General features: G+C 47.1%; 1 protein-coding gene across 1 annotated transcript in view; it reads left to right on the top strand.

The window, feature by feature from the left end:
* The window catches only part of PPP4R4 (protein phosphatase 4 regulatory subunit 4), a 2,085,322-nt gene that overhangs the window by 424,900 nt on the left and 1,632,994 nt on the right, over window positions 1-27,428 (top strand). Inside the window, exon 4 of the mRNA XM_085626471.1 lies at window positions 4,384-4,531. Coding sequence (XP_085482597.1) covers window positions 4,384-4,531 — 148 coding nt within the window. The remainder of the gene's footprint in view (window positions 1-4,383; window positions 4,532-27,428) is intronic.

The following is a 27,428-nucleotide window of genomic DNA, read 5'->3' as shown; positions in this document are numbered from 1 at the left end:
TAGCGGTCCATGTTGTTAGTCTGGACCGGTCCCCCACGTAGGGATGTCTTGGTCTTACGCCTCTCGGGGTCTCCCTTGGCTCCCATGAGAACCACGCTCGCCGAAGGGGACCACCGAGGAAGCGTCGAAGGGGCACAGGCCAAGCAGACGCGGGCCGCACCAGAGGCCGCAATGTGGCGGAGCGAGGGGACCACCGTCGATGGGCACACTGGTAGCAGGCGGAGACACAGGCATCAAGTGAAGGCAAAGTGAAAGCCCAGCCGCACCAAGCAATTCCACTGTCCAGCCCCTCAGAGATCCAAAAGTGAAACCGAAAGTGATGGGACGGCCACTGGCACAGCCCCGCTGCCGTTGTTCAACTACGCCCCGGCTCCACAGTTCACCTTCGCACCGGGCACAGCCATCGGTTGGGCCTCAAAAGTTCAAACCACCATAGATCAGGATTCCCAGGTCCGATTTGGTTTCCGAAAGGAGTTTAGTGTTCAGCCAACATTCGTCTTCCAGATTCCATCAACCAAGTCAGGATAAAGTCAGGATAAATTCCGAGGAGCAGCGAGGGTCCGGGGAGCCCTGTGCTCACGTGACCATCTTGGATGCGCGCTAGGCTCCTCCCCCCGTCTCAGACATAATTTAAATATTCTACAAAAGTGTTTTTTGAATATGTTAATCATGGCGAAAAAATTAAGTCGGGTCCAAAGACTACATATATTGGCCTTTAGTCTGCTGAAATAAATAGCAGGATGTTAAAAATGGTAGCCAGGTACTTTTGTTTCTCTACACTTTAGCAAGTCCTACCTGGCCACCTGTAAGGACGTAACCGCCCTTTTGATACTCACTTTCAGAAACTGGCATTTTCCTGCATAAAGGCTCTAGTAGCTTTTTCAGAATTAATCCCCAACTGTTACCTGGAAGCTTGCTAGCCACCTGCAATGAGGTGTGAATGGCACCCAGGAAAGGGAACAAAAGGGCCTCAGCTGGGAGGAGGCGTTACCTCCTCCTGACAGAATGTCATGGGGCATATGCCCATCAACTGCACAAATTCAAAGGGGCATACCCTGTCAGTGGCAGATGTAACTCACACGTAGACCTGGCCCTACTATTGCCACGTAGCCAGTCACACCAATCCATCTAGGGGGAAAACCTGCTGCAGAACTGGTTTGCAGGGGGAGTTCTCTCCCTAGACACAAGTCACAGGTGTGCCAAGAGCTCTTCACAAGGGAACTAAGGTTCTGCCATATTGGTTTTGGGTATTGGCCTTGTTGGATAGTTTACAGTAAAACACACAAGAAGTGCAGCAAAAGTAGGTAAGGGCACCCCTGGGAGGTTTTGCCCTCTTGGTTTGGGAGTGGATAGAAGTTTTCCCCACCCACAGGCTGGCACTGGGCATAAAATAGCACACACAGTACCCTCTACAGAACACCTCTAGACCTGAGGAACACAGAAGAAGCACTGCACCTGCTCTTGAACCCGTGGAGAGAAACTCAAAGCCTGGACCTGCTCCCCACTTGTACGTAGGACAGAAGAGTAGACTCCAAGGGTTAGTTATTTATCCTACTGTTTATATCCAGTAACACAAACGCTGCCAAAAGCCTAAATCTCTGCTGAGCCCAGCTGAAGAGTTCTAATTGGACTTGCCACTGGACCCTGCTGATGGCTTTTGGGAGATTGATTCCAAAACCCTAAGTTGTTGCAAAAAGGTCCTGGCCCTTTAGCTGATAGAGTGTACTCTTTCCCCCTCCAAAATTGCAAGACTGGATTGATGCTGTAAAAACTCAGGATCCCCAGATTTCAATAGACTAGATGGGGTGGACTTTCCTTCTCGGTGGCCACCACCAAACTTTGGAACACTCTGCCTACCTACATTTCTGAAGCAGATTATTTTATGTGCTCCAAAAACATCTGAAACCAGGTTTTTTTCACCTCCGAATCCTTGGTCGCTCTGCTCATGTTTATCTATCTGTCCAGGTACAGCACATTGGTACCTGCAGGTTTTAGTGCATACTATGAATTTTTTCCTATCCTACTTTAACCCCTTCAGCGCTGCGCGGATTCCCCCGCGGTGCTGAAGGGTTCGAGCGCGGGCGGGGCCATGACGGAACGGTTCCGTCATGAGCACAGCTCAACCGATGCTCATGACGGAACCGTTCCGTCATGGGCATGGAAGGGGTTAAAACCTTTTCAGAACTTCTTTTCGAATGAACGTGAGGCTACCACTGAGCCACTGCTGGGCCACAGTCACCCAGTTCGAACTGCCGGTTGGACTCAACTTGTTGGTTTGCCCCACTGAAAGGATTGTGACTTCTTGAAAAGTTTCTATATTCGGATGTAGAGAATTTCAGAGGACCAATGCTGAGCGTTACCCTGACGACTTCAACACCTTCCTGGGCCCAGACTTCAGACTGCACACCCTCTGAGTTTTTCTGCGTCAAAGCAGAGAACCCCTAACTTCCTGACAGAGTCAAGGCTCCTATTGCGGTCCCGCACTTCGGCCATCTGTCATCAGTGAGCCCCCCTTTTGGACCCTGCTCGTAACGCACCCTACTGCGACCTTGTCGACAAGGATTTTCCTCAAGAAAATATGACTAATCAGAAGGTAAACTTTTCAACAAGATGAAGCTCCTTGCATTTGACCCACAATCCATTGCGGTCGGCCTTGACTTTTAACTTTGAACCCGATCAAATACCCGCAGTTGACTTTGCCCTTTTTGGCACTAGAACTATTTAAGACTTTCAAAAATCACATCTCCGGTTCCCTATATCAGACTTTTTTCATTTTGGTGCCTATTTGTTCATTTAAAGCTTCTCTATTATTATAAACTGGAGTGGGATTTTATTTTTTGTGTTTTCTACTTTTTAATTGTTTTGGTTAAATGCTTTACACATTTCTCCTAAGTTGAGCCTGCCTGCTCTATGCTACAGCTACCAACAGTTGAGCTCAGGTTTAAATTATTGAAACCTAACCGTACCAAGTAAGGAATAGTGTCATTATTACTTGAAGAGGATTGCCATCCACTTCAACTAATAATTAATTTTTTCATAGTGTCCAGCTGTTCCTCACTGTTCCCTGACAATGTCAATGTGCATTCCAGCCTATTAAGAGTGACACCAGTGTGCTTCCATAGTTAGCTGAGGAGTGATATTATGACTGAACAGCACTTGCGACTAATAATCTGAGGAGAACTGCGTCCTGGCTCCCTCATAGACAATTCAGTTTCATGCAGAGGCTAGTCAGTGTAGCCTTTAATGCCACAGTTCTAAAATAATGTTAGGATCTAGTACAGTCCCTTTCACATTATGTGCCATGGCACTACAACAAGGTCAGCAGTTTCCAAATATAGATTCATTTTAAGCCAGGCAACTTCCGCTAAAATACTTTATTACAGATGTGTCTCTTTATTTCATTGCAAAACTAAAAAAATGTCTTTGTCTGGCAAGAATAAATCTTTCAAAGTCCGTTGTTTGCTGTTTTTAATTAACTCCTCAATATATTGTGTGAGGTGTTTATTGAAATGATAATCTCATGAGTATTTGACTATTTTCCATGGATGCCTTCAGTAAGTTTCTTAAGTAGGCCGGCAGCGATGGCTCAGTGACTCACTGTTGGAATTGTTCAGTTTCTGTTGTGGAATTCATGTGTCATTGTTACTGACTGAGATTTCTAAGAGTTCCCAGGGGTGGTATTTCCGCACTCTGCATATAAAAGACGTTGGGATAAATTTCACTTAATAGCATGGTGTATGTTCAGGTTATTAAAATATCATGCTTCTAAAACAAATGTGAAAGCATACATTGGCAATTCCAATAGGTCTTGTTTTAGAAAAATGTTGTATGGTAATATGAAGCATTTCAAGTAAATGACGTGGGAATGAATATGTATTTGTGTGGAAGTGAAGCACTGTAGAATTATATTAGTGCATGTTAAAAGGCCAGGTGACATTTGCACTATCAAGCCAGACCTAAAGAATAAATTAAGGTTAATTTCTGCCCTCCTCTCCTCTGTGCTGCTACAAGAGAAAAGCAACATAAATTATCTAGTTATCTAAGACACTTTCATTTCATTCTAATGTCATAGTTGTGCCCCTGAAAGTTCAAGATTAGGCAGCTGGATAAATAAACAAAATGATCACAACTGTGTAGAGGACAAGCACATTTTTTGTAGAAGCACACGTCTTCTGCCCAATCAAAACATTTCCTCCTGGCTCCCAACATGTGGCGTAGTCAAAGCCTCTCTCTAGTAATGCTCAGATAATTGTCTGGTGACAGATCTGTGGTCAAGCAAGGCAATAAATAATGAAGTTAACCTTTACCTTGCACCGTAAAAAATGTGGTTCCTAATGTGTCGATCATCCATGTAAGAACATGCTTTTCTTTGTGACTCTATAGGAGGTCCTACATCTTGCAGGAGTGGACATGCAGTTAACTGCTACTTATTCCTTATTGACTATTCTACAAGAAGAAACCCTGTCCATTCATTCCTACTGCCAAGCCTTCCTGCAAATCATTCTGCAAAATCTGGAGCACAGAGACACAGGTCAGGATCATGACTACTGTATTACAGATTATCCATGTATTCAATACTTAAATTGCCTCTTATATCTTGTTTGGATTGTTGCAAAGTAGTGCATCGAAATCTAATTTGCATAAAGCCATATTATGACCAAGTTAAGGGAAGTCAATTTTGAAGGAATTGTCACTCTGTTCTGCTACAAAGGAGTTTCTGTAAGTGTTGTGTCAGAAGTCTTGCATTATAAGGGTTGTGCGTGGAAAAATAGCATAGCATCATATTGGAGCCCTGCCTGACGGAAGTAAAGGTTATTTCCAACAGAATGTTGGCAACTCAAACATTACTAGTGAGATTATCTAAAGGTTTGTAGGCCTCGGCTGAGCTCGTAGAGTTTCATTCCACAGAATTCCGTGGAGTTACAGACAAACTCCGCCAAATTCCACAGAGTTTCACACGCGGGCAGAGGTTTGCTCGTCCACCCCTCTGTAAGGCCCTGTTTTTGCCATGTGGCCGATTAAAGAAAGGAGAAAGCCAAAACAACAGACTCGTTCTCTGAGAGACTTGTCATGCTTCCGGCCAAATACTAATTAATCACTTGTGGTAAGCAAGTCATTTTTAGGTCGAGGACTACCGGTCTGCCGAAAGGCAGAACCGGAAGTCGGAGATTTAATGACTTGGAGAAGAGGGGCTTGATCCAGCCCCTCTTCTCCCCTGTTCTCCATTGGCTGGCCTCGTAAATGCTGGCCAGCCAGCTTTTAAAATTAAAATATATTTTTATTCTCCTCAAAACAGTATTTTTGGCAATAAACGTTACCCTTCTACTGGTTAAATAACATCATGTGTTCCCAGCTTCCCACATAGTAGAAAACGACCTAATTAAATTCCCTCTGGCGCCCTGAATGGATCAGTTCTTTGTGAGGAGATCTCCCTGGCCGACTAATGTCCACAATTCACTCATCCCTCCCCATACACAATCCGTCATACTAACCGTTCTCCATCACTGTATTATGTTTGTGCCGGATTTATTCCCGCTTGTTCATGTTCTTGGGACTGAAGTAGTTAAATAGGCCGGTGCTCTCAGGTACTTAGTACATGCATTTGTTTACATTTTGAGAGGGAGAGTACCTGCACTTCTCAGCAGAGCTGTGATACCGCATCACTTTTGATGGGAAGCAAATAAAGCTCAAGGCCTGACCCGCCTGCTTCTGCCTTCCTATGAAAGAAGCGTCATCTGATCTTTGGCCATGGTATTGGTAATCAAGATATTCCGCAATGAGCCTAGGAGCTTGGTTGATGCCATGCGAGCATTGCGACCCAAAGGATAAAATGTTGCAAAATCACATTTGAGGTGTGGCACACATTTGCTTCATAATCAAACCCAAAATTTACTCTGGAGAATGTGCAGAAGGGGTTGTGTTGGCTAATTGGCATACTCCGGACTGTGGGTACTCACAAAAATCTTCTCGGGCGCCAAAAAGTACAGTTTGGGTTGTGTCCCAGGGCAGCACCTATACAGTAGCACTCGCCACCCCCCTACTCACTCCCCTGTTTTTTTAAAAAAATTTAAAAGGCACAATTAGCGCTATATCAAAAAATTGCATTTCGTACAACTTTTATTTACTAATTCACCTTGGATTTGTAAATAAAAAGCGAACAAAAATGTTCACCTTGTTTTCTAGGCGCCAGCATCCACATTAGCGTGTGCCTTCAAAATGCCACAAGAGTGTTTTTTTTTTTTTAAAACCTTCTTTTCAGCCATGCCGCATTACAGCATGGCTAACAAGCATTTACAATGCAACGGTCTCGGCATTGTTAAAGTTAGAGCTATTGGCATTGCTCATGACAATGCCGTTTCTTTAAATGTTTTAAAAACAAAAACATAAACAAAAATAATGTCATGAGCAATGCCAATAGCTCTAATTTTACCAATGCCGAGACCATTGCATTGTAAATGCTTGTTGCAGTTGCCAGGGGCACTTTTTTCATGATTAGGATTAGTTAACCAGTCAGACGCATCAGAGAGTGAACTGAGTGGTGTTTAAAGCCTGCTCGGTGCTGCGTAGCTCTGGGTACGAGCCAGAGGTAGGGGGCTTCTGCGGGGAAGCGTCCTGCAGAGCTGGCACTCTGCGCAAAGCACATCACTCTTCTCCACCACTAGTTTGCTCATTTGGCAAACGGCAGCTTGCTTTTCTTACTGTCAGGCAGCTCAAAATGCACCACATTTGTATTTCAAGAGGCGAACCAGGGGGTTACTATATTCCTGAATTTCTGCTGACCTGAAACTACCTTTCAATTGCTCTCGCTTACATTTACACAGGCCTTAATTTTCTGAAAGTTTCACGAACTGGAGCATGGGTGACCTCAGGGCTCAGCAAAATGCATTTAATACACAGCTCCTCTGTCTTTTATGTAAAGTAAATACAGAAACGACCTCCATTTAATGCACTGATCTTCAGTTGGGGTTGGACCCCTGAACAGCTCCCAGACAATTAACCTATCTCCTGCTAGTTGAGTAAGGAGGTGGGTTCTGGTGGCTACATACCAGACTTTAGGATCAGTAAGCCAGACTTAGAAACCCCAAACTATCATTAACCAAACTGTGTGATCCTGGTTAAGTTGTTATGTTTACTGGCACCAATGTTTCTATATCTGTGAAAAACCGGGAGTGCCTCTAGGTGGTTCAGTTTTTCACGTTTTCCAGTTGTTCAATGCATTACACCTCCCAGCCCCAAGTCTGGCACTTCAAATGCATCAACATGGCCTTTTCTCTGAGGCCCTAGTCCCTCTAAACCAGTAATGTGCTGACCTATTATTGCACCATCTAAAGGCAGCTTATATAACTCAGTAACACCCGGCCCCATATGCATCCTGTGTTAGCAAATTCACCATCAAAACTGAACATTTGTTAGAGACTTACCTCTGCATGTGGAATACAGGGCAAGGGACTACCCTTTCTGAAACACTGCGGTGAGCGATGTGTTCAGCCAGTGGATTTCTGCTGACCTCTGAAAACAAGTGTACGGCCCTGTAATTTGTGTCAGTGAGGTCCCGTCTGTTAGACAGGGCTTTCATGGTAGGTCATCAGACTTGGAGTTTGAAAAGTATTTTAAATGTGGCAGTTATGTTAAAATATAGCAAGTAGTTATTGAGATGGCGACAGATAATTTAGCGCACAGTCCCTCATACCAGAGTTTGATTTGTAAATGTATTTCTATTCTATGCATATGCACATGTCTCTCTATAACGAGCTGTTATTACTACTACACGTCCGCACTGCCTGTTCTATTGCTTGCAGCTTTTGACGATAGTGCGCAAGTCCTGCAGCACGTGCAGGGGCTGTATCCACAGAGTACATGCACAACCAAACACGCCGAAACCTCTGCTGGGATGTTCATTGACTTCATTCATGTGACTCGAGGAATTCCTTGCAGCGTGTAATGCACAATAGCAGGTCCATGCAGCATCTATGAAATGGTAAGCGGCACAAGCCGGTACACTCCGATCCACTGGCGAATGGCAGAGTGTTTTTGCCAAACTCCGCGCTTAGCGTCAAAACTCCGCAAACTTCGCTGGCGAAATTGAGTGGAGTTCACCGCCCACCCCTAAGTTTGGTGCCACATTGTTAAAAAATGCAATTGTAATGGTTTGCCATGCCTTGTATCCACCTAAATTCAGATCCTCCACAGTTTTAATGGGAAGAAAATCATAATTGTATTAAAGATACACAGACTAATATTATGCATACTCCTTTATTGCCCTCACACGCAGCAGCAACAAAGAATTTAGGATTAGAGTAGAACATCCTTAAAATTCTAGAACTCTTTAGAACATGCATAATATCACAGAACACACAGCCATCTTGTTTCTTTTCTTGCTGTGAAAAAACAATCAAAGTCCAACAACCTGATAAAACTTAAACTTCCTCCAATGTAGTCCACGCTTACTCCTGTTGCCAAAAATCTTCTCCTTCATTTTCTCCTCAATTCTGACCTGGAAAAAACAATTAAAAAGTCAAACATATCAAAAGGGTTGGGCTATCGCAGGTAGGGATAATATTAGCCTCTGTGTTTTTAATAAAATCATGATTTTCTTTCCATTAAAACAGCGGAAATTTGCATTTTATGTCAAGGCACAGAGGTCAATATTTTGCATGTTTAAAGCTCATCTAAAAAACTCTGTACAGAATTTCCCACAGGTTTAAAGTAAAATCTTTAGGTATTGACTCACTTCACCAATCTGCTGCTTTCATAATTGAACTTAAATTCGCACCTATCACATAGGCTTTACTTACCATTGCACCTCTCACCGAATACTCCCCAAACACACTTACATCCACTCCTGCCTTCTTCATTACATCTTTTACCCACCTAGCCAACGTGGGCGCAGATAGCGCTCTGAATAGATGCCTATAAGAAAGAAGCAACTGTGAGCATCCTTGCTCCCTCAACCTCACCGTCCTTTCCTTATACTGCCTCAAACATTGAACCACACACAGTGGATCATGTCCCTCCATCCTTGGATAGAATATTGTTTTAGACATAGTTTTGGTGCATTTTCGTAATTCAAAACACAGATCCTCTGGCTGGAAATTCGTAGCAGGTATTTCCAATGCTCTTATATCTGAAACTCTTCTAAAAGATAACAAACACAGCAATAACACCATCTACCATGACAACAATTTCAACAACTTCGTCTCATTACTCCCCCAATCTTCCACCTCTCCCAACACCAACAACACATCTCATATAGACAAATAATTAGCCTTACGAGGAAATTCAATTCAAACCCCCTTTACTACTCTTTTAACTAAAGCATGCTGCCCAACTGGAATTCCAGCCACTAACTCATGTCCTGAAGAAATAGCTGATCTGCTCAAGTTCACTGAATTGTACGCTAAACCCTTTTTAAACAACCCTGATAAATGATTCACCACTTGTACCACAGGTGCTGATATGGGATCCAAAGCCCTTGCTGCACACCAACTAGACCATCTTTTCCATACTGACCTGTATGCATTTGAAGTTCCTGGTGCCCATGATTCCTTAATAAGCTTCCTGTGATAACCAAAATACTTGCCATACTCTCCTCAAATAAACCATCCATCAGAACCAACTGACCTCCTGTTACCAACTTGTGTCAACCCCCCTGGGCATCCAACAGTAGGTGTGGGAAACAAGGTAACAACACTGGATCATCTATGCACAAGCTCATCACACCTGGGAACCATATCTGCGACTGCCAAAATGGAGTTACTATCACTAACTCCTCCAATCTCTCTCTCCTGACTTTCTTAAGCACTCTCTGAATCTATGAGAAAGGAAGGCTTACCGTCTCCCAAATCCTGAAAGAAAGCATCCACTCTGTAAGCCTCTGGGTCTGTCCGCCAACTGTAAAATGTCTGTAGTTGTGCATTCAATCTGTCCCCCAATAGGTCCACCTCTAATTGACCGTATCTCTGAGCCAAACTCAAGAACACCTCCCTGCCCAACCTCCAATTGCTTGCATCCTTCAGATTCCTTGAATACCAATCTGCCTCCACATTGCTCTTTCCCGGAATATGTTGTGCCTGATTCATAATTTCCTTGTCCAAACAGTAAGTTCAAAACTCCTTTGCCAACTCCGCCAACCCCCTCGATCGTGGGCCTCCCATTTTGTTGACATAACGGACCGTCAAAACATTTTCCATCTTTAGAAGCACCCAACACTTCACCTGATCTTTCTAACCTTTGCATTGCGAACGATCCTGCCAGTAACTCCAAACAATTTATATGCATCTTCTTCTCTTTCTTTGACCAACGGCCTCCCGTTGTCACTGTTCCACACCTTGCTCCCTAGGCATACATACTTGCATATAACTCTATTACTGCCTCCAGTATCTCCCCAGAAATAGCCCTTCCATTCCATGCCTTCATATTCATCAAACACCAATACACCTCCTGAATTGCCTCATCTCTATCTTCTGTGAATACTTTTTTCCCAAACGTAAATGATATCCTTTTAATTTTGAAGAGCCCTATAATGCAGGGGAGCTGGAAAATTGCCTGAATGGATGCAGAGAAGAGTCCCAACAACCTTGATATCTGTCTCAAAGATATTTGAACTGACTGTCTCATTCTCCTCAACTCCTTGTGTATCTTTTTCACTTTTTCCATAGGTAACTTTGACACACCCTCCAAGGTGTGTAACCTAAACATGTCATCTTCTGCACTGGTATCAAACAAGACTTCTCCTTGTTTAGCACAAAACCTAGATCCTCTAACATCTTCACAGCCAGGTCTGTCTGATTCACTGCTAGTTCTCTTTCTTCTGCCATAATCAGTACCTTGTCTCGATAAAATATCAACGAACCCCTCTCGAACACAACCAAGCCATCAGAGGTTTCATGACCTTTGTAAAACATCACAGAGCTGACGTCAGCCTGAATTGTAGACTCTTGAATCTCCATCTCTTTCCTTCCCACCTGAACTGCAGATAATCTCTGTGTTCCACACACACTGGGATTGTTAAATAGGAATCCTTCCATCTTAAAGTGATTGTAACAAATCCAATCGTTTAATTCTGTCAGATTTATTACTGATCTCATTCCCTTGTCCATTTTTTCCATGAAAAAGATATTGCTTACAAAACACGTTGAACTCCGTACTGCCCTCCCTATGGCCCCTTTCTTGTGAAGTGCGTCCACATCTTGTGCCACTAAACTTTCCAGCTCCTTTGAACACCATAGGAGTCATGGACAATATTCCTGCACCAATACCCCTACAAAATCTATGATATCCCTCAACAGTCCTTATCACCCAAGGAACCTGTGTAATTTCTACCCATCTCGTTACCAACTGAGCTAGTCTGCCACCAAGTTCTACAAGAGTACGTGAAGGTTCGTTTCTTAAATTCACCTGCTCCGCCTCTTGCTCTTCTCTCACCGTGTGATCCATGCATCCTTGTCCTCTGCCACTGAGGATTAAAACCTCATTGCTGAGCTCTATATTCATACCTATAGCGTTTGAACTCTCGCATGAATGATCCATGAGTGATTCCCTGTCCTCGGCCAGGGAATTGACCCCACATTCTCCTGGCCCCACCAAAAACCTTTGGCATGTCCTTTTGCACTTTTTGTAATAAGTTAAAAGGGCTGAAATATCTGGACATGTCATTGATAAATTCATTGCCAAATAGCATTCCATTGCTTTCCTACCAACCTCTTTAGTTGCTAACTCCGCTAACTTCGGATCTATTTTCATTAGAATGCTTTTGCGCCTTTCCATACACAAGGCCACATTGGTATTGCCTAGTAAGCAAATCACCCTCAAGGCCCACTAGCGAAGTTCAAATACATTCACACCAGTGTTATTTGTATGTGCCTCCTCGCAAAGATCGAACACTTTTGTAAGTGGTCACAAAATATCTAAGAGTCTTTCTTGTCATCAGTTTAGGCCCTTATCTAACCTTTTTCTAGAGTCTCTCCCTGTTTTGTTGAGGAAACGTAACATTTTTGGGTCAAATTCAGGAGTATAGGCCACCTTAGACTGCAGGGTAGGTCTTGGACACTCGAAACTTAGCCTTGTTCAAACCTCCTTCAGTATCTCCCTGCATATCCAATATGATACATACTGTGCCACAAGCTCAGCAGGCGACCACTAGGTAACAAAGGGTGTTGAATTAATAGAGGGTCAAACATTTCCTCACCCTGTGGGTTAACAAAATCAACTAATTCTAATTTTATTCTTTTGTTTCCAACCTTCTTTTTCTTACCAATGACACTTTATTCATCAGTCTCGTCCAAGCCTGACAAGTACGATAACTCTACATTGCCACTTGAAGATGATTCATCACACAACACAATATTATGTTGTATTCCTGATGCCTTTATAGCATCTCCTTTGGCCTTTGTAGCCCCTTCTGACTCTGGAACCTTACATACAGACCCACTAGAATCCTTAATCATCTCTGTATGCTTTCTTTTCTTCACCTTTTTTGAGCGAACCACTTTTATCCAGTTGCACCTGCATCAACTTCTCCAGTTGACCAAAAACTTTCCTCATATATATTTCTTATTTCATCTTTTCTTTCAAATGCTTCTCTAACAACTATCTATTTACCTGTCTACCCTCTCAACTAAATCTCCAAACATTTTCTCCATGTAATCTCTCCATCCTCTAAAGTGTTTCCTTCATCCTGCTCCATATTGTAAATCTTCAATTCTCTATTTAAAAAAAGTAACTGACTTAAAGAAAACTTCTCCGCTTGTCTTTTCAACCCAGCTGACTGAATGAAAAATTTCACTGTGCGTCTCTTCTGCTCTCAAAACCTGCTGCTGACTCAACACTCCCCCAAGTGCCTTGGTACACCTGTGCGAATTAAATTGTTTTATGCCCAAAATATGGGCGCCTTGACATGATGCTTAAGACTTCTTTTTGTCCCAAATGCCTAAAATGGCCACTGCACGCTTCACGTACAGCAGCTTCGAATTGCCAAAAAGGTCCAAACTCATCTGAGCAGTCCTCGAAACAGACTCGCGCTGGAACACCAAACACAGCGGATGCGCTCGGAACAGCCTGCACGCATTTCAACACCCCCACGTGACTGCTCAAGCAAAGTGAGCCGGTATGATTTAAAAAAAATTGTCCAGTGTCCCTGCTGCTGTTTCCCTTGTAACTAACCCAAAAATGCTGTTATCATCCTCAAATACAATACACCTTTCAATGTTATCACATGCTCTGCTTCCTCAACCCGACACTACAAACCAAAAGCGAACCTAAACACACTCAAAACTAAAACCCAAAAAATCTCCTGTAAATATAGACATCTTGATTTTGAAAAAAATAATTCTGCTCCTACATACACAAAACCCCATCTTCTTAAACAAAAATGTTCAAGTAAACTCATCATTCATTGAAAAGAATACTTGGGGGGGAAAAACGCTTTTTTTTTATTTTACCAAACACCTAGGATAATCAAACACCTTTTTGTAATCATACTCCATACTCAATTTTACTCATCCACAATCATAACTTGAATAACATCTGTTCCATTAAACCTATACTTTCATACACCTCAAAAGTTCCGAATAGTACTTATCTGTGTATGAGCAGGTACAAAAGATGGAAGGTGGCTGGGTGTTTCTTGTTATTATGCATGTTCTAAAGAGTTCTAGAATTTTAAGGATGTTCTAATCTAATTCTAAGTTCTTTGTTGCTGCTGTGTGTGAGGGCAATAAAGGAGTTTGCATAATATTCACCTCCGTGCCTTGACATAAATTGTTAAAGGTACTGCAGCACTGTTCATAAATAGAAATAAATGACACCTCAATCTTTCACACTTGTACTGACTAAAGCAAGAAACATGAAATGGGTTAAATAGGCATAAGGAACAGGGGAGGAAGTCTTTGTAGCAAAGCACGCTGTCTACAGAGACATGGCACATTTTGGGTTGGGTGGTGTATGAAATTCTGTGTGTGTACGTGTGTTTGTGTGTGTGTGTCTGTCAGTCTACACTGGGTGTCACTCCTTACCCATCATTCAGTGGTATATGATCCAGCGCAAGGGACAAAATGTACATATTCTCCTTATGTCACAGATTCTTATTCACAAAAGTTATTCATACATTCATTGGTGGGGCCCATAACACCAACACACTTCACATCCACACAAAACTCACTCGAAGCTGTACACAGGAGAAGGGCTGCTGCACATGTGGGTACCTTATTATCTATCAGGATAATTTTTCTTTACTACTTTATATATACATTCTATATACACTTTTCAGAATCCTGACTTTATCATTAAGGCACTCCACTGTTTGCTCGATGGACCAACTAGTTGGACTGGTTGATGGTGAATTAGAACCAGCTAACACACAATTAAAGTCTAGAAATCATTTAATCTCTCAAAAGTGATTAATTTAAAGAACCACAAAAACTTGTTTCTTGTTATTTCAATGTTGTTTATCTAAATTATTAATAATTCCCTTTAAACTTGCATTTATTCACTACAGTTCATCATTTGAAATTCAGATTTATTAAAGAGTATCACACATTTAGAAATTTCATTTAAACATAAATTTAGGAAAAATACAGTAAATCATTAACCAATGAACAGCTTCAGATTGAACAGGGAGTTATCCGCATTCTCAGGTAAAACTCCCCTAGACAGGCTGTCTGACCCACACCAAGGGATCGAACCGTCAGGCAAAAATACAGGATACAATGCAACAACTCTGCAAAGTCCATATATCAATCCGCAGTATGGATTAACTCCACACCCAGACTGGTCGCATAGAAATTAATGAAAATGTAGAAAGTCGGAAATTTAAAAGGAACAACCACCTAACAAGAACTCCCTTTTAAGACCTAACCCAAAGACTATCACGACTGCAACTCCAACTGCAACTCTCGAACTCCTCCTGAACCAACCCTCATTTCCGCACCCGTAATTACAGACCAAATGTTCTGATTGGACAGTTCGGGGTTATCAATAGTTCATTGCACTCTTCCCAGTGCAAACTGGTTCTGCATAGTGCTTTCCGATTCCCATGCGGGGACCGGCAAATGTATCTTTTCAAGGCAAAAGGGTCCTATTGACAGGTTCATCCTTTGTCACTTCCTTGGTTCTCATGCGCTCATCTTCTGGCTTGCGGTCAAGTCCCCAACACATTGACCTTGGCAGGGAACACAATGTCAGGAGTTCATTTCACCTCGTGATCTCCAGAGCTATCTGGGCATGCGCAGAAATCATCGCACGCACATGGTGGCATCTACCTCAGAGAACACCATCTTGAGTACTACGGCCTATTAGGCCCGAATGTTAACTAAGCGAAAATTGACATAACAGCAATTAAAATTTAGAAATGAAGGTTCTAATGTTTAAACCCACACTAATCCCACTATATATAAGTATTTTCCTAGCTGTAGCAACATTTAAACTAATAATACTTACCATACGTTAACTTTAAGCCACAATACAATCACAAAGCAATATAAACCATGCAATTTCACTATTTTAACACAATCGAAGGTTAGTTTGCGTACCATTGTTAATTACTTAACTTTGCCATGCAATTAGCAATTTAGTCCCACATGCATTTATGTTTATCAAGGTGTAAATATTGATTAGTACCACTTCCACTTCAAAAATGTTACGTAAATTAATTTTAGAATGATTACATAATTAATTTCATGCAATTTAGAGGAGGTATACACAATTTTGTTTCACCTGCTCCATCAATCCCCCCCCCCCCTTTGGTGATTTTAAACATCACCACTACTCACTAATTTCACTAAATTTAACTAAGGAAACGGTTTTATTCGAATCCACTTGCATTTGTTAGTTTAAACAATAGTGTTCTCCACACTGTTCTTTTTTGTTTTCTTGTACACATTTTCTTTAAATTCTTCTAACTCTATTTCTTCTATTTCTCTTTCTCTTATTTCTTTCTCTTTATTTTTCTTAGTTTCTCTTTTTATCTTATTTTGTAGTTTTCTGCTTTTTATGCTCAAACATCCTAATCTCAATATTAACACTAGAATAATCGCAAAAGTCACAGGTATTAGTATTTTGCCCACAAATGAGCTACATAACTTTGTTAATAAATTCTTGATAGAGGAAAAACTATTATCAAGTTTCTCCCATACACCTTCAACCTCCATTGGAACAATATCTTCATGCAATTTAGTTATATACTTAATATATTTCTTTATATTCAGACTTTTGTCAGGGATGTAAGTACAGCAATGTTGTACTTTCAGCATTCCACAGACTCTTCCCTCTTTTGCCAATATAATGTCAAGGGCAAGTCTATTTTGCATTACCATAGCTCTCATGGCAACCATTTCGGTATTTACCATTAAGAACCTTCCAGCTGTGTTTGTTGATAAACGATCCACAACTGTAGACAATTTTCTAATTTTATGTGCATTCAGAGATATTCCAACTGCTGGTATCAGTGCTCCAAAATATCACCAATAATTTCTGACCAACTTTCCCTCCTTCTACGTGTTAGATGTCTACCTATTTCATGCACTCTATTTTCTCCCCTTTCCACATGAAATATTTTTGGAAAGACCAGGCCTATGTAGCAAGTTCCGTACCAATGGTCCTGTAACCTATAATAAGCTCTGTTCCCACAAATGTAATATATTCTAGGGCATACTGGATCTTTTCCTCCTTTAAATCCCCATCCTCCCAAGATTTTGTATAAATCCTGACACTCACTTGCACCCACAAAATAATTGTCATATACAGTATTATCTCTACTTATGCATAATTTCCCTTTCTGAGGCCAATCTAAAGCCATTGCCGGGTTTGTTTCTCCTTTTAAATGATTTTCCTTCCCAACATCCCAAAATGGTGCTTCCCTTCTTTCCCCAGTCACCTTCTTTTGCATTTCAATTCTCCTCTTTTCCACCACATTCAGGAAAGTTTTCTCTTCTTTTCTTAAACTACAAGTAAGGTTAGTTTTCTTGTTTCTAGGAAAAATTCGCCAAGAGTTTTACCAGGCTTCACCTTGTTTAATTCAGGAACTACAGGAACTTTTGAGAACATATTATCTATGTTAGTGTAATAATATTCTAATTTGCCTGTTTTATAAAACAAACTTGCTAGGACACTACAAGTCATCCCATATGTCAAAGGAAGGTGATGATAAGTGACACCTTCAGATATAGATGCAGGCAACTGCATACAGACATAACAATCTCTAACATCCATTGTTTCTACATACTCATATAATAGCTTTGTGAAAACATTCTTAGAAAAATCATTTATAGACTTATCTCTGTGAATTTCTGTTCTATCTACCAGTTTTGTGATATGACTGTCATCGGAGTTTTAACTAATGGTTCCATTCATTGAGTGTCTGTCTACGTTTTCAAATGTTATTCTAAATGAAACAGTTATTGCCAATATAATCCAAACAAGCATTAATAATCATGTACCAGAGGAGGAGCCTAGCGCGCAACCAAGATGGCCGCGTAGGCTTACGGCTCTCGAGGGCCTCCGCAACCTCCCACGTCTATCCTGACTTAATCCTGGTTTATTTGACGGGCGTTTGCAGATGAACTTGCGCTGAGGTGCCACCCGTTTTCCAAATTCAGATCGGACGCCGGGACCCGGAATGGTTGCACTCCGAAGTTTGCGGCCTGCTCTTGCCTTGGTCCCGATCTCGAGCTGGTGAAGTGCCCGGGTACGAAGTGAACAACAGCGGCTGGCTGGGCTTGACCTGCCACGGACCCCGCACTTTCACTTTCGTTTTCAAGCTTGTTCTCTGATATCGGCTGAGAGACTTTGGTGTTTCAGAGGGGCGCGGACGGCGAAGTGTCTGGCCTGACTCTCGGACTATACATGGGCTGACTGTCGGCGACGGCTGTGTTCAATTGAATTAGCTACCTGGTCCCTTTTTCCTGGTGCGGGCGGGTGCCAGCATTGGTGGCCTCCGGACGATGGCGGCGAGACTAGACGGAGACAAGTTGAAACCCAAATCAACCCGGAGGGGTGCCTATACCCAGGTCAATAACATGGATCGATATGCGCAGGCAAAGGGATCCCCTGGTGGCTCGCATAAATCGCCTGAGAGGTCTAAGGAGGTCTTAGGCCCATCGTCAGAATTGACCCTGCTGGACGTCATGGGCGCCATTGAGGAGATGAAGACTGCTGTGGGTCAGCAGTTTGATACCCTGGCTCATAAACTGGACGCGGTCCTGATCGATGTGAATTTGGTCCGGGCAGACCTGTCCAAAACTAACGAGCGGGTCGACTCCTTGAGTCAAGCGGCGTCGAGCCTAACTGTGGACGTGGCCGCCCTGCAGACGGAGGTCCGTAGGTTGCGGCTAGCCAGTGATCTGACGGACCGTCGACTTGAGGACTCTGAAAACAGGGCTAGACGGAACAATGTTCGTATCATTGGAGTGCCAGAAAGATCGGAGGAATCTGCTGCGGATCTTTTTGTTGAGGATCTGGTGACCAATCGTCTCGCGCCCAAGGGACTGAGCAAGTTCTTTGCGGTGGAGCGGGCCCACAGGATTCCGGGTGGCGCGCCCAAGGTGGGTGCTCCCCCGCGGCCTATAATCGCCCGACTCTTTAACTTTCGGGATAGGGATGCTATCCTTCAGGCGTCGAGGGTGGCCGGGCCGCTGAAGTTTGAGAACTCCAATGTCAGCTTTTACCCGGACTTCATGCAAGCGGTCCAGAAACAACGGCTGGGATTTTTGGGTGTCAAACGGCGCTTGAGGGACATGGAGCTGAAATATGCGATGTTATTCCCGGCGAGGCTGCGGGTTGAGTTCCAGGGTCGTTCCCACTTTTTCGACCGGCCGGAGGCGGTTGGAGACTGGTTGGATGCCCTGCCTCGGGGACAGGATCGAGACAGTCGGATGGCGGAGAGCGGACGGGATTTGGTGGAGCAGGACTAGAACTTGGTTCCTGGTGATGGACTGGACTGGTGACGTTTTGTACCTTAGCTCAACTGGACCCTAGTTTGGCACAATATGCCCTCCAAATGCCTGGGGGTTGTGGGGAGCTTATTGGGGTCCTTTCCTCCTTCTGGGGTTCTTTTTGTGGTATATGTTAGGGCGACAGGCACACTGCGAGTTGGGGGGGCTGTTTGGGCTCAAGCAGGGGTGCAGGGAGGGGGGAGTTGTGGTTTGGGGATTGTGGGGGAGGGGGTTGTTGGGGATTGTTTGTTTGTTTCGCAAGGCAATGTGAAGTTCTCTGCTGACTTATCCGGGTTGTGCTTTCCGGGATGTGGGTATCATGCACGGGAGTGGGATGGGGGGTAGGGGATTGAGAATCCTTTCGTGGAATGTGAATGGACTGGGGGACAGGATCAAGCGCGGGGTGGTGTTGCAGTTTTTGAAGCGGATTTCGCCCGACATTGTTTTCCTGCAGGAGACACATTTGATTGGGAACTCCTTCCATGCCCTAAATAGGAGAGGCTATCGCCTTGCCGCTCACTCTGGTTTCACTTCTGGCTCTAGGGGAGTGGGCATTTTGGTTAGGGCCTCTCTCCCATTGGAAGTGGACGAGGTGCTTCACGATGATAGGGGGCGCTATGTGGCACTGGTGGGGAGATGGGAGGGTAGGACTATTTCGCTCGTGGCTGTGTATGTGCCTCCGGGGTTACAGACGGCTACATTTGCTGATTTGGGGCGTTTGGTCCTGGGACTCCCTGGGGGGGTTCTGGTGTTGGGGGGTGACTTTAATGCCGTTGTCTCCGGGTTGGAGGACTGGCACCCCCCCAGGGATCTCCCTAGGGCTCAGGCCTGGTTGGGTGGCTTTTTGGACACTTTGGGACTTGTAGATTGCTGGAGATTGATGCACCCGGGACAGGCGCAATATACCTTTCACTCGGGGGCCCATGGGAGTCTCTCGAGACTTGATTACATGCTTATGCCGGCGATCCAAGCTGGGATGATTGGGGAGGTGCGTCATTTAGCCCGAGGTATTTCTGATCATTCCCCTATATGGTTGCAACTGAAGGTTGTCCCTGGGGCAGAGGGGAGAGTCGCACCCATTAGCCCCTTGTATCTACGTAACCCTAAGATCCGCGCGGAACTGGTCAAGTCCACTGATCACTACTTCAATGATAATGTGGGGTCGGTGTCGTCGGCCGTCTCCCTATGGGAGGCTTATAAAGTGGGGATCAGGGGGCAGGCCTTGTCCCTTATCTCCCATGCTAAGAGGTGCGAGAGAGCAGAGGTGGTTCGCCTGGAAACGGAAATAGCTGAAATGGAGGAGGACCTGGAGCGGGGAGTTACTGATGAGAAATTGCATGTTCTCAGCCTCAAACAATCAGATTATAGAGCGCTAGTCACGGAAGCCGCTAAAGGGATGAGTAGAGAGCAGCAAGGACGACTGTATGATGTGGGGGATAAGGCCGGAAAGTTGATTGCTTGGTTGGATAAGAAGGAGAGAGCGAGCAGGGTGGTGCCCGTTGTGGAGAGAATGGATGGAGTGCGTGTGACTGACCCGGTGGAGATCGTTGACTGCTTCGCGGCTCATTTCCGCGGGTATACTCTCCGGTTTCTGTGCGTTCGGAGGAGGATTCTCATCTGTTGCTTAGAGATATTGCATTGCCAACCCTATCGGAGGCTGATGCAGTATTGATGGAGGCGAAGTTGTCGTCAGATGAGATCGCTCTGGCCACTCGCTAGATCGCATCGGGTAAAGCTGTGGGTCTTAATGGTCTTCCCATCGAACTATATAAGTTGCGTCCCGATAAGATAGCGCCGTATCTTCGGGACATGTTTTTCGCGAGAACGTGCGGCGGGCTCCCTCCCCCCTGACCAACGCCTCGCCAACATAGTTGTGATACACAAAGAGGGGAAGCCGCGAGATCGCTGCGCCTCCTATAGGCCCATTTCGCTGTTAAACGCAGAACCCAAAATTCTGGCTAAGGTACCGGCTAATCGACTGGTTCGGGTCGTGGGCGACTCGATTCATCGGGATCAGTCCGGTTTTATACCCCATCGGAATACCGCTCTAAATTTGAGGCGGTTGCACGGCGTGCTTGCTAGAGCGGAATTTATACGTGAGCCGGCCATCTTGGCATCTTTAGATGCTACGATGGCGTTCGACACTTTGGAGTGGCCATATATTTGGGCCGTGTTGGCGAAATTTGGGTTCGGCCCTGAGTTTATTGGTTGGGTAAAATTACTATATGCTGACCCACTGGCTCAGGTGGTGGTGAATGGTAGGGTGTCGCACTGGGGAGAGGTACGCGGCAGGGATGTCCGTTATCACCCCTTCTCTTTGCGCTTTCTTTGGAGCCTCTCGCCACCTGGCTGCGTTGGGAGCCGTCGTTGCGAGGCATTAGATGGACGCCGGAGTTTGAAGACCGTGTCTCCCTTTACGCGGATGACATCCTTCTGTATCTCACCTCTCCCCGACAGTCGCGAATTGTATTGGTGGACGTACTGAATTCTTTTGGTCGCAACTCCGGCCTGGTCATCAACTGGGCCAAGTCGTGTGTTTACGTCCTCTCGGGTGAGGCCCCCCTCCTGCCACGGGATTGCCCTATCCTGATTGCTACCCTGGGGTTCCAATATTTGGGAATCTTTATCTCACTGGATCCCGCGGTCCGCTATGAGCGAAACCTTCTCCCTCCCCTCCAGCGATTGAAGGCCGACGTCGCGAGGTGGCGACGACTTCCGCTCTCGCCGCTCGGACGGGCGGCATTGTTTAAAATGATGTCGCTACCTCGCTTCTTGTACGCTTTGCAAAATACTCTAGATGTCGTGCCAGCCCGTTATTTCCGGGAGGTGGAGGGTCTTCAGCGCCAACTGTTTTGGGGCGGGCGGCCGCGGATTGCTCTCGACAAGTTGACGCTCCCTTGGTACGAAGGGGGGGTCGCCCTCCCCGATATTAAACGATACTATTGGGCGTCTCAGTTGGCGGCGGTGAACCACGGGATATACGGTCCTGCCTTGAATCCGGCCTTCGAGATGGATAAATTACTACTCCCGGGTGGGGACTATAATAGGGCGCTGTACTCGGTGACCCCGGACACGCGGTTGACAGGACCCACGCAGGTTGCGGTACGTGTGTGGCACGCGGCGAATGCTGCGATGGGGTGGAGGGATCGCTTGACTCGGGCGACGCCGTTGTATGCCTCTGGGCGGTTGGGCTGTTTGTGGAGATCGAAAGGCTTTGAGAAATGGGATATGATTGGTATATGTAAGGTGGGTGATCTTTGGGCGAAGGGGTCTTTCAAAACGTTTGAAATGCTTAAAACTGAATATAAATTGAACGATAGAGAGTACTTCCGGTATGCTCAAGTCTACCATGCGCTGTGTTTGGTTTTTCCGGACGTTGTTGCTATCCCCGAGTATTCCCCACTGGAGGATAGAGTGTTGGATGGCTACGTGCCCGACAGCACTATTTCTCTGATTTATAAGAAACTCATTAATGATCGCGCGGACTTGCTGCTCCGTCTGCGGGAGGCATGGACGGGCGATGGCTTGGAACTGGACGATGAGGACTGGGTATCGGCGGTGGCCTCCCCGAAAGAGGTGGCGATCCCGGCCCGCTTACGATTCGTACAGCTGAAGATCCTTCATAGAGTGTATGTCACGAGGCCCGGTTTGCTGCGTATGGGTTACTCGATGGATGGACTGTGTAAGCGTGGATGTGGCCTGCCGGGTACCTTTCTTCATATCTTATGGGAATGTTCGGAGGTTGTGCGATTCTGGAACGGTATCCACACCGTAATGGAGGAGGTCACGCACGTTGCTCTGTTGCCAGAGGCTAGGAGGTGTTTGTTGAATGTCTGGGAACCGAATGATTGTAATGCGGCACAGACGCAGTGGGTGACCTTGGGGTATATGGTGGCTAAGCGTAACATTGCACAGCTGTGGGGCTCCCCGAGGCCGCCCACGATCGAGGTATGGAAGGAGAATATGGACTGGTGTATGTTTAGAGAAAAGACGGTGTATGTGGCGAGAGGCAAGCCAGGGAAATGGACTAAGGTATGGGGTCCATGGAATTTATATCGTGGACGTATCTGCACCCCGCCTCTGCCATTAGAGGTCGATATTGCTTTGTCCCCCTAGCCACACATTCTGCGGGATGGTGTGAGGTGTGTTCCATGCTTTGTTTTCCCGTTGCCCCCCTCTACCGCTTCCAGACAAGATCTGCTTTGGACACTGTACGTTGTTCCCCGTCCTGGGAAGAGCACGCTGCTATTTCGGACTCTCATTGCCTTGAGTGTGTTTTATATTTAATAGAAAATGAAACTGTTTTTTCCGATTGCTCCTGGCCTATGGCCACGGCCTGTTACATGTGCTCACGAACTGCCGGGAGCTTTGCCTCTGGTTCATTTGAATGTGTGGCGTTGCACTGCGGGCCCTCGGACTCTATAGCGGCCGGCCCTGGTGGTTGTAGGCCCTTGTCTGTATTTTATTGTGTACCAACGGTTTCTAATAAAAAAAAATGTAAAAAAAAAATAATCATGTACCACAAAAACACATTCTACACCATCTTCAGAAAAATCCACATGTTGGATTTCAATTTTCAGTGTTTGCCATGTTGTCAATAATCAGTGTCTTTGACTTAGCCTCTTTCTTCAAAAATTGTCTTTGTCTAAACCTAAGGCTTTAGTTGCCTCCTTGGTTCTTTCTGGTCATTTGTCTTATCCGGGCTTTCAATTCCTTTCAGAGGTCTTTTGTCTCCTAATTCATGTGTGAATCATTCTTATCTGTGGGCTCATAATCTCGATTCAAAATTTCTTGATCATCCGTTTCTTCTCTGGTGTCAGTCAATGTTACTCTCAGGATTTCTGAGCCTTCTTCTTCCTTGTCCACTTCCTGCACAGTCACTCTCAGACTTTCTTGGCTATCAGCTTCCTCTTGTATATCAGTAAGTGCCACATATGTCCATTCCGGTGACTTGTACATCTGAAAGAAACACGTTAGTTAGATTCCTCACCTTAGAATATCCCCAGGCGTCAGACTGGATCCGGAAGATTTTTCGTCAGCAATACCCCTTGCGTGTCGCTAGGCGTCGTCTGCGGCTCCGCGTCCGTCGTCGGCGTCGTGCGCCGGAATGACGTCGTCGGAGTACTTAGACGCCGCCCTCGCGCGCTGACGTCAGTTCTTCTTTTTTCCGCGCCAGTAAGCGCAGATCCGGGAGAGCTACCCCTTTAGTCAATTTTTGACTAGTTTTTTTGATCCTTTTTGATCCTGTCAATCGACTCCGGTGCCGGTAGGATGCCTGGTTTTAAAGCCTGTGCTGACTGTAACCGCCTGATGTCGGTTACGGACCATCACCGCCGGTGCCTGTACTGCTTGGGCCTCGACCACGACGCGGAGTCGTGTTCCGACTGCAAGGCCCTGACCTCGAAGGCTAGACGGGAGCGGTCCCGTAAGCTTCTCGAGATCCGCCACTCGGCTCCGCGCGTCGCTCGATCCCGGTCCAGGAGGAGGTCCAAGGATCGGTCGCGGAGCCGCAGCCGACGTCACCATCGGTCGTCGGGATCCAAGTCTTCGGGTAAGTCGAAGCATTCCAAGAAGTCCAAGAGGCGACATCGCTCTTCGGACTCCCCTCGCCGGTCGCGCGACTCGGCCGAGGGTCTGGGTGGTTCCACTCCGGCGGAGCCGCAGGCGCCGCGCACGTCCCCATACCCTCCGGTCCCTGGGACTGACGCGACGCCGGCGGAAGTCAGTGCCTTCCTCTCGGCCATGAGGAACCTGGCTCCGCCGTCGGCGCCCGCTGGTGTGCCTTCGGGCCCCGCGGACCCGACTGGGCTGCCTTGCCTGCCGGTGGCTCCGGACCCGGCGCCGTTGACGGCTCCGGCCTCGACGCCGCAAGCGCCCGAGGGACCCGTTCTTGAGTCCCCGCCGACGCCGGTCGACCTCGTCACGCCTCCTCCGCCGGCGTCGACACCGGTACCACCCCCGACGCCGACGTCGACTCCGCTCGACGTCGTGCCCCAGTTCAGTCCCGCTCCGGGCCAGGCGCCGGTCCGGCGTCGATGGACGCCGAGATCGACGCCGCTAGAGACACATTTTGTCTACCGCCCGGCTCCATTACTTTCTCCTCTACACCAGGAGTCGGATGATGGGGACTACTGGGAGGGATCCGAGGATCCTATGGCCGCTCAGGCCCAACTGTCCCAGGACTGGGCAGATGAACTGGGGGAGGCCAGTGGTCTGGATACCTCGCCAGACACTGGATTCATCTCTCCTCCGACTGTGGCGTCGGAGGAGGGTGCTGCTTTCTCCGTGGTGCTGCGCAAGGCGGCCGCAGCCCTTGGGCTCGAGCTACCTGCCGTGGCTGTGAGGACGAACGTCCTCACTGAGGTGCTTCAGACTGCAGCAAGCTCCACTGAGCCTCTGCTGCCGTTCAATGAGGCCCTCACTGACGTTCTACAGGGCACCTGGTCCAAGCCCTCCACAGTTCCTCCTGTGGACAGGAACGTCGCCAGGCGCCACCGCCCTGCTCCGGGCGACCCCAGTTTTCTGTCCCAACACCCTACCCCTGAGAGCCTGGTTATCCAGGCCTCCACCTCCCAATCCTCTTTCCCGACCGCCCCGCCGGACCGGGATTCCAAGAGACTAGAGCAGTTTGGCAAGAAGCTGTTCTTTTCCCTTAGTTTGGGCCTGCGGTCTTTGAACACCGCTTGTCTCTTGGACCGTTATTCCCACTCTCTGTGGGATGCGGTGGAGGACGCGCTGCCCCTGTGTCCGGAGGAGGTCCGGACACGGCTTACCCAGGCTCTGGCCGATGGGAGGGATGCCACGCGACATGCTATAAGATGTGGGCTTGACACCACGGACTCGCTGGGTAGGGCCATTTCTACCTCAGTGGCGCTTCGACGTCACGCCTGGCTGCGGTCCACGTCATTTTCGGGTGATGTCCAGAGCTCTCTCATGGACATGCCCTTTGATGGCACTCGCCTTTTTGGCGAGAAAGCGGACAGTGCGCTGAATCGCTTTAAGGACTCCCGGGCTACGGCCAAGTCCTTGGGCCTCTCGGCCCCGCGGTCGCAAACTTCCGCCTTTCGCCCCTTTCGTGGCCAAGGAAGGGGTGCCTCCTCACGTACGCCTAGCCACCAGCCGCAGAACCAACCTGCGCGCGGTCGCGGACGTGGTTTCCGCCGAGGCGGTTCTGGAGGACGACGAGGTCAGTCCACATCCACCCCGGCAGCATCCGCCTCAAAACCTTCCTAGTCCGAGCTTTCAGGCCCATTCCACGCCAGTGGGCGGCAGAGTTCCCCATCACCTGCTCCACTGGCGGTCCATCACATCGGACAGGTGGGTGCTGCAAATCGTCCGAAGGGGCTACTCCCTCCCCTTCGAGACGACCCCTCCAGCCATGCCACCGCAGCACCACCGTATCTCGGGGGATCATTTGAATCTTCTCCACGAGGAAGTTTCGGCCCTCTTGGCCAAGGGGGCCGTCGAGCGCGTTCCGAGACCAGAAGTAGGTCGTGGTTGTTATTCCCACTACTTTCTGGTTCCCAAGAAGGGCAAAGGGGGCCTACGCCCTATCTTGGACCTCCGGAACGTCAATGCCTTCCTCCGGAAGGAGAGGTTCAAGATGTTGACTTTGGCTCAGGTTCTAGCTGCCCTAGACCCCGGAGACTGGATGGTAGCGTTGGACTTGCAGGACGCATATTTCCACATCCCCGTCCTGCCGGCCCACCGGCGTTACCTGCGGTTCACGGTGGACCAAGAGCACTTTCAGTTTACCGTGCTCCCCTTCGGCCTCACCAGTGCCCCTCGGGTGTTCACGAAAGTGATGGCGGTGGTCGCAGCTCATCTGCGCAGATCAGGGGTTCCAGTCTTCCCCTATCTCGACGACTGGTTGTTGAAGGCGGGCTCGCCCCAGGCAGTCGTCTCCCACCTCCAGACTACGGCGGATCTCCTGCATTTGCTGGGGTTTTCCATCAACGTGCCGAAGTCACACCTGAATCCCTCTCAGAAGCTCCTCTTCATCGGAGCGGTTCTCGATCCGGCGCAGTTCCGGGTCTATCCACCGGAACAGCGGGTCCGGGATATACAGGCCTTGATTCCCATCTTTCGGCCTCTATCCCGGGTTTCGGTCAGGCTAGTGTTGCGGCTTCTGGGGCTGATGGCCTCCTGCATCCTACTAGTGCATCACGCCAGGCGGCGCATGCGGGCTCTGCAGTGGGACCTGAAGTTTCTGTGGGCCCAGCATCACGGCAACCTGTCCGACCATGTCTTGATCTCGGAGGGCACTGCACGGCAGTTGCAGTGGTGGCTCACGGACCGCGATTGGGTCATGGGCAGAAGCCTCTCCCTTCCCCAACCGGAGCATGTCGTAGTGACGGATGCGTCCCTCCTGGGATGGGGTGGCCATATGGGAGAGGCGGAGATCAGAGGCCTCTGGTCTCCGGCGGAGTCTCGTCTCCACATTAACCTGTTGGAGTTGAGAGCGATCCGACTTGCACTGAAAGCCTTCCTTCCCTCTGTCCG

Source organism: Triturus cristatus, chromosome 9 (assembly GCF_964204655.1).
Source record: "Triturus cristatus chromosome 9, aTriCri1.1, whole genome shotgun sequence".
NCBI classification, from domain to species: domain Eukaryota; kingdom Metazoa; phylum Chordata; class Amphibia; order Caudata; family Salamandridae; genus Triturus; species Triturus cristatus.
Note: the sequence above shows the minus strand (reverse complement) of the source record. Positions and strands in the feature narration are given on the sequence as shown.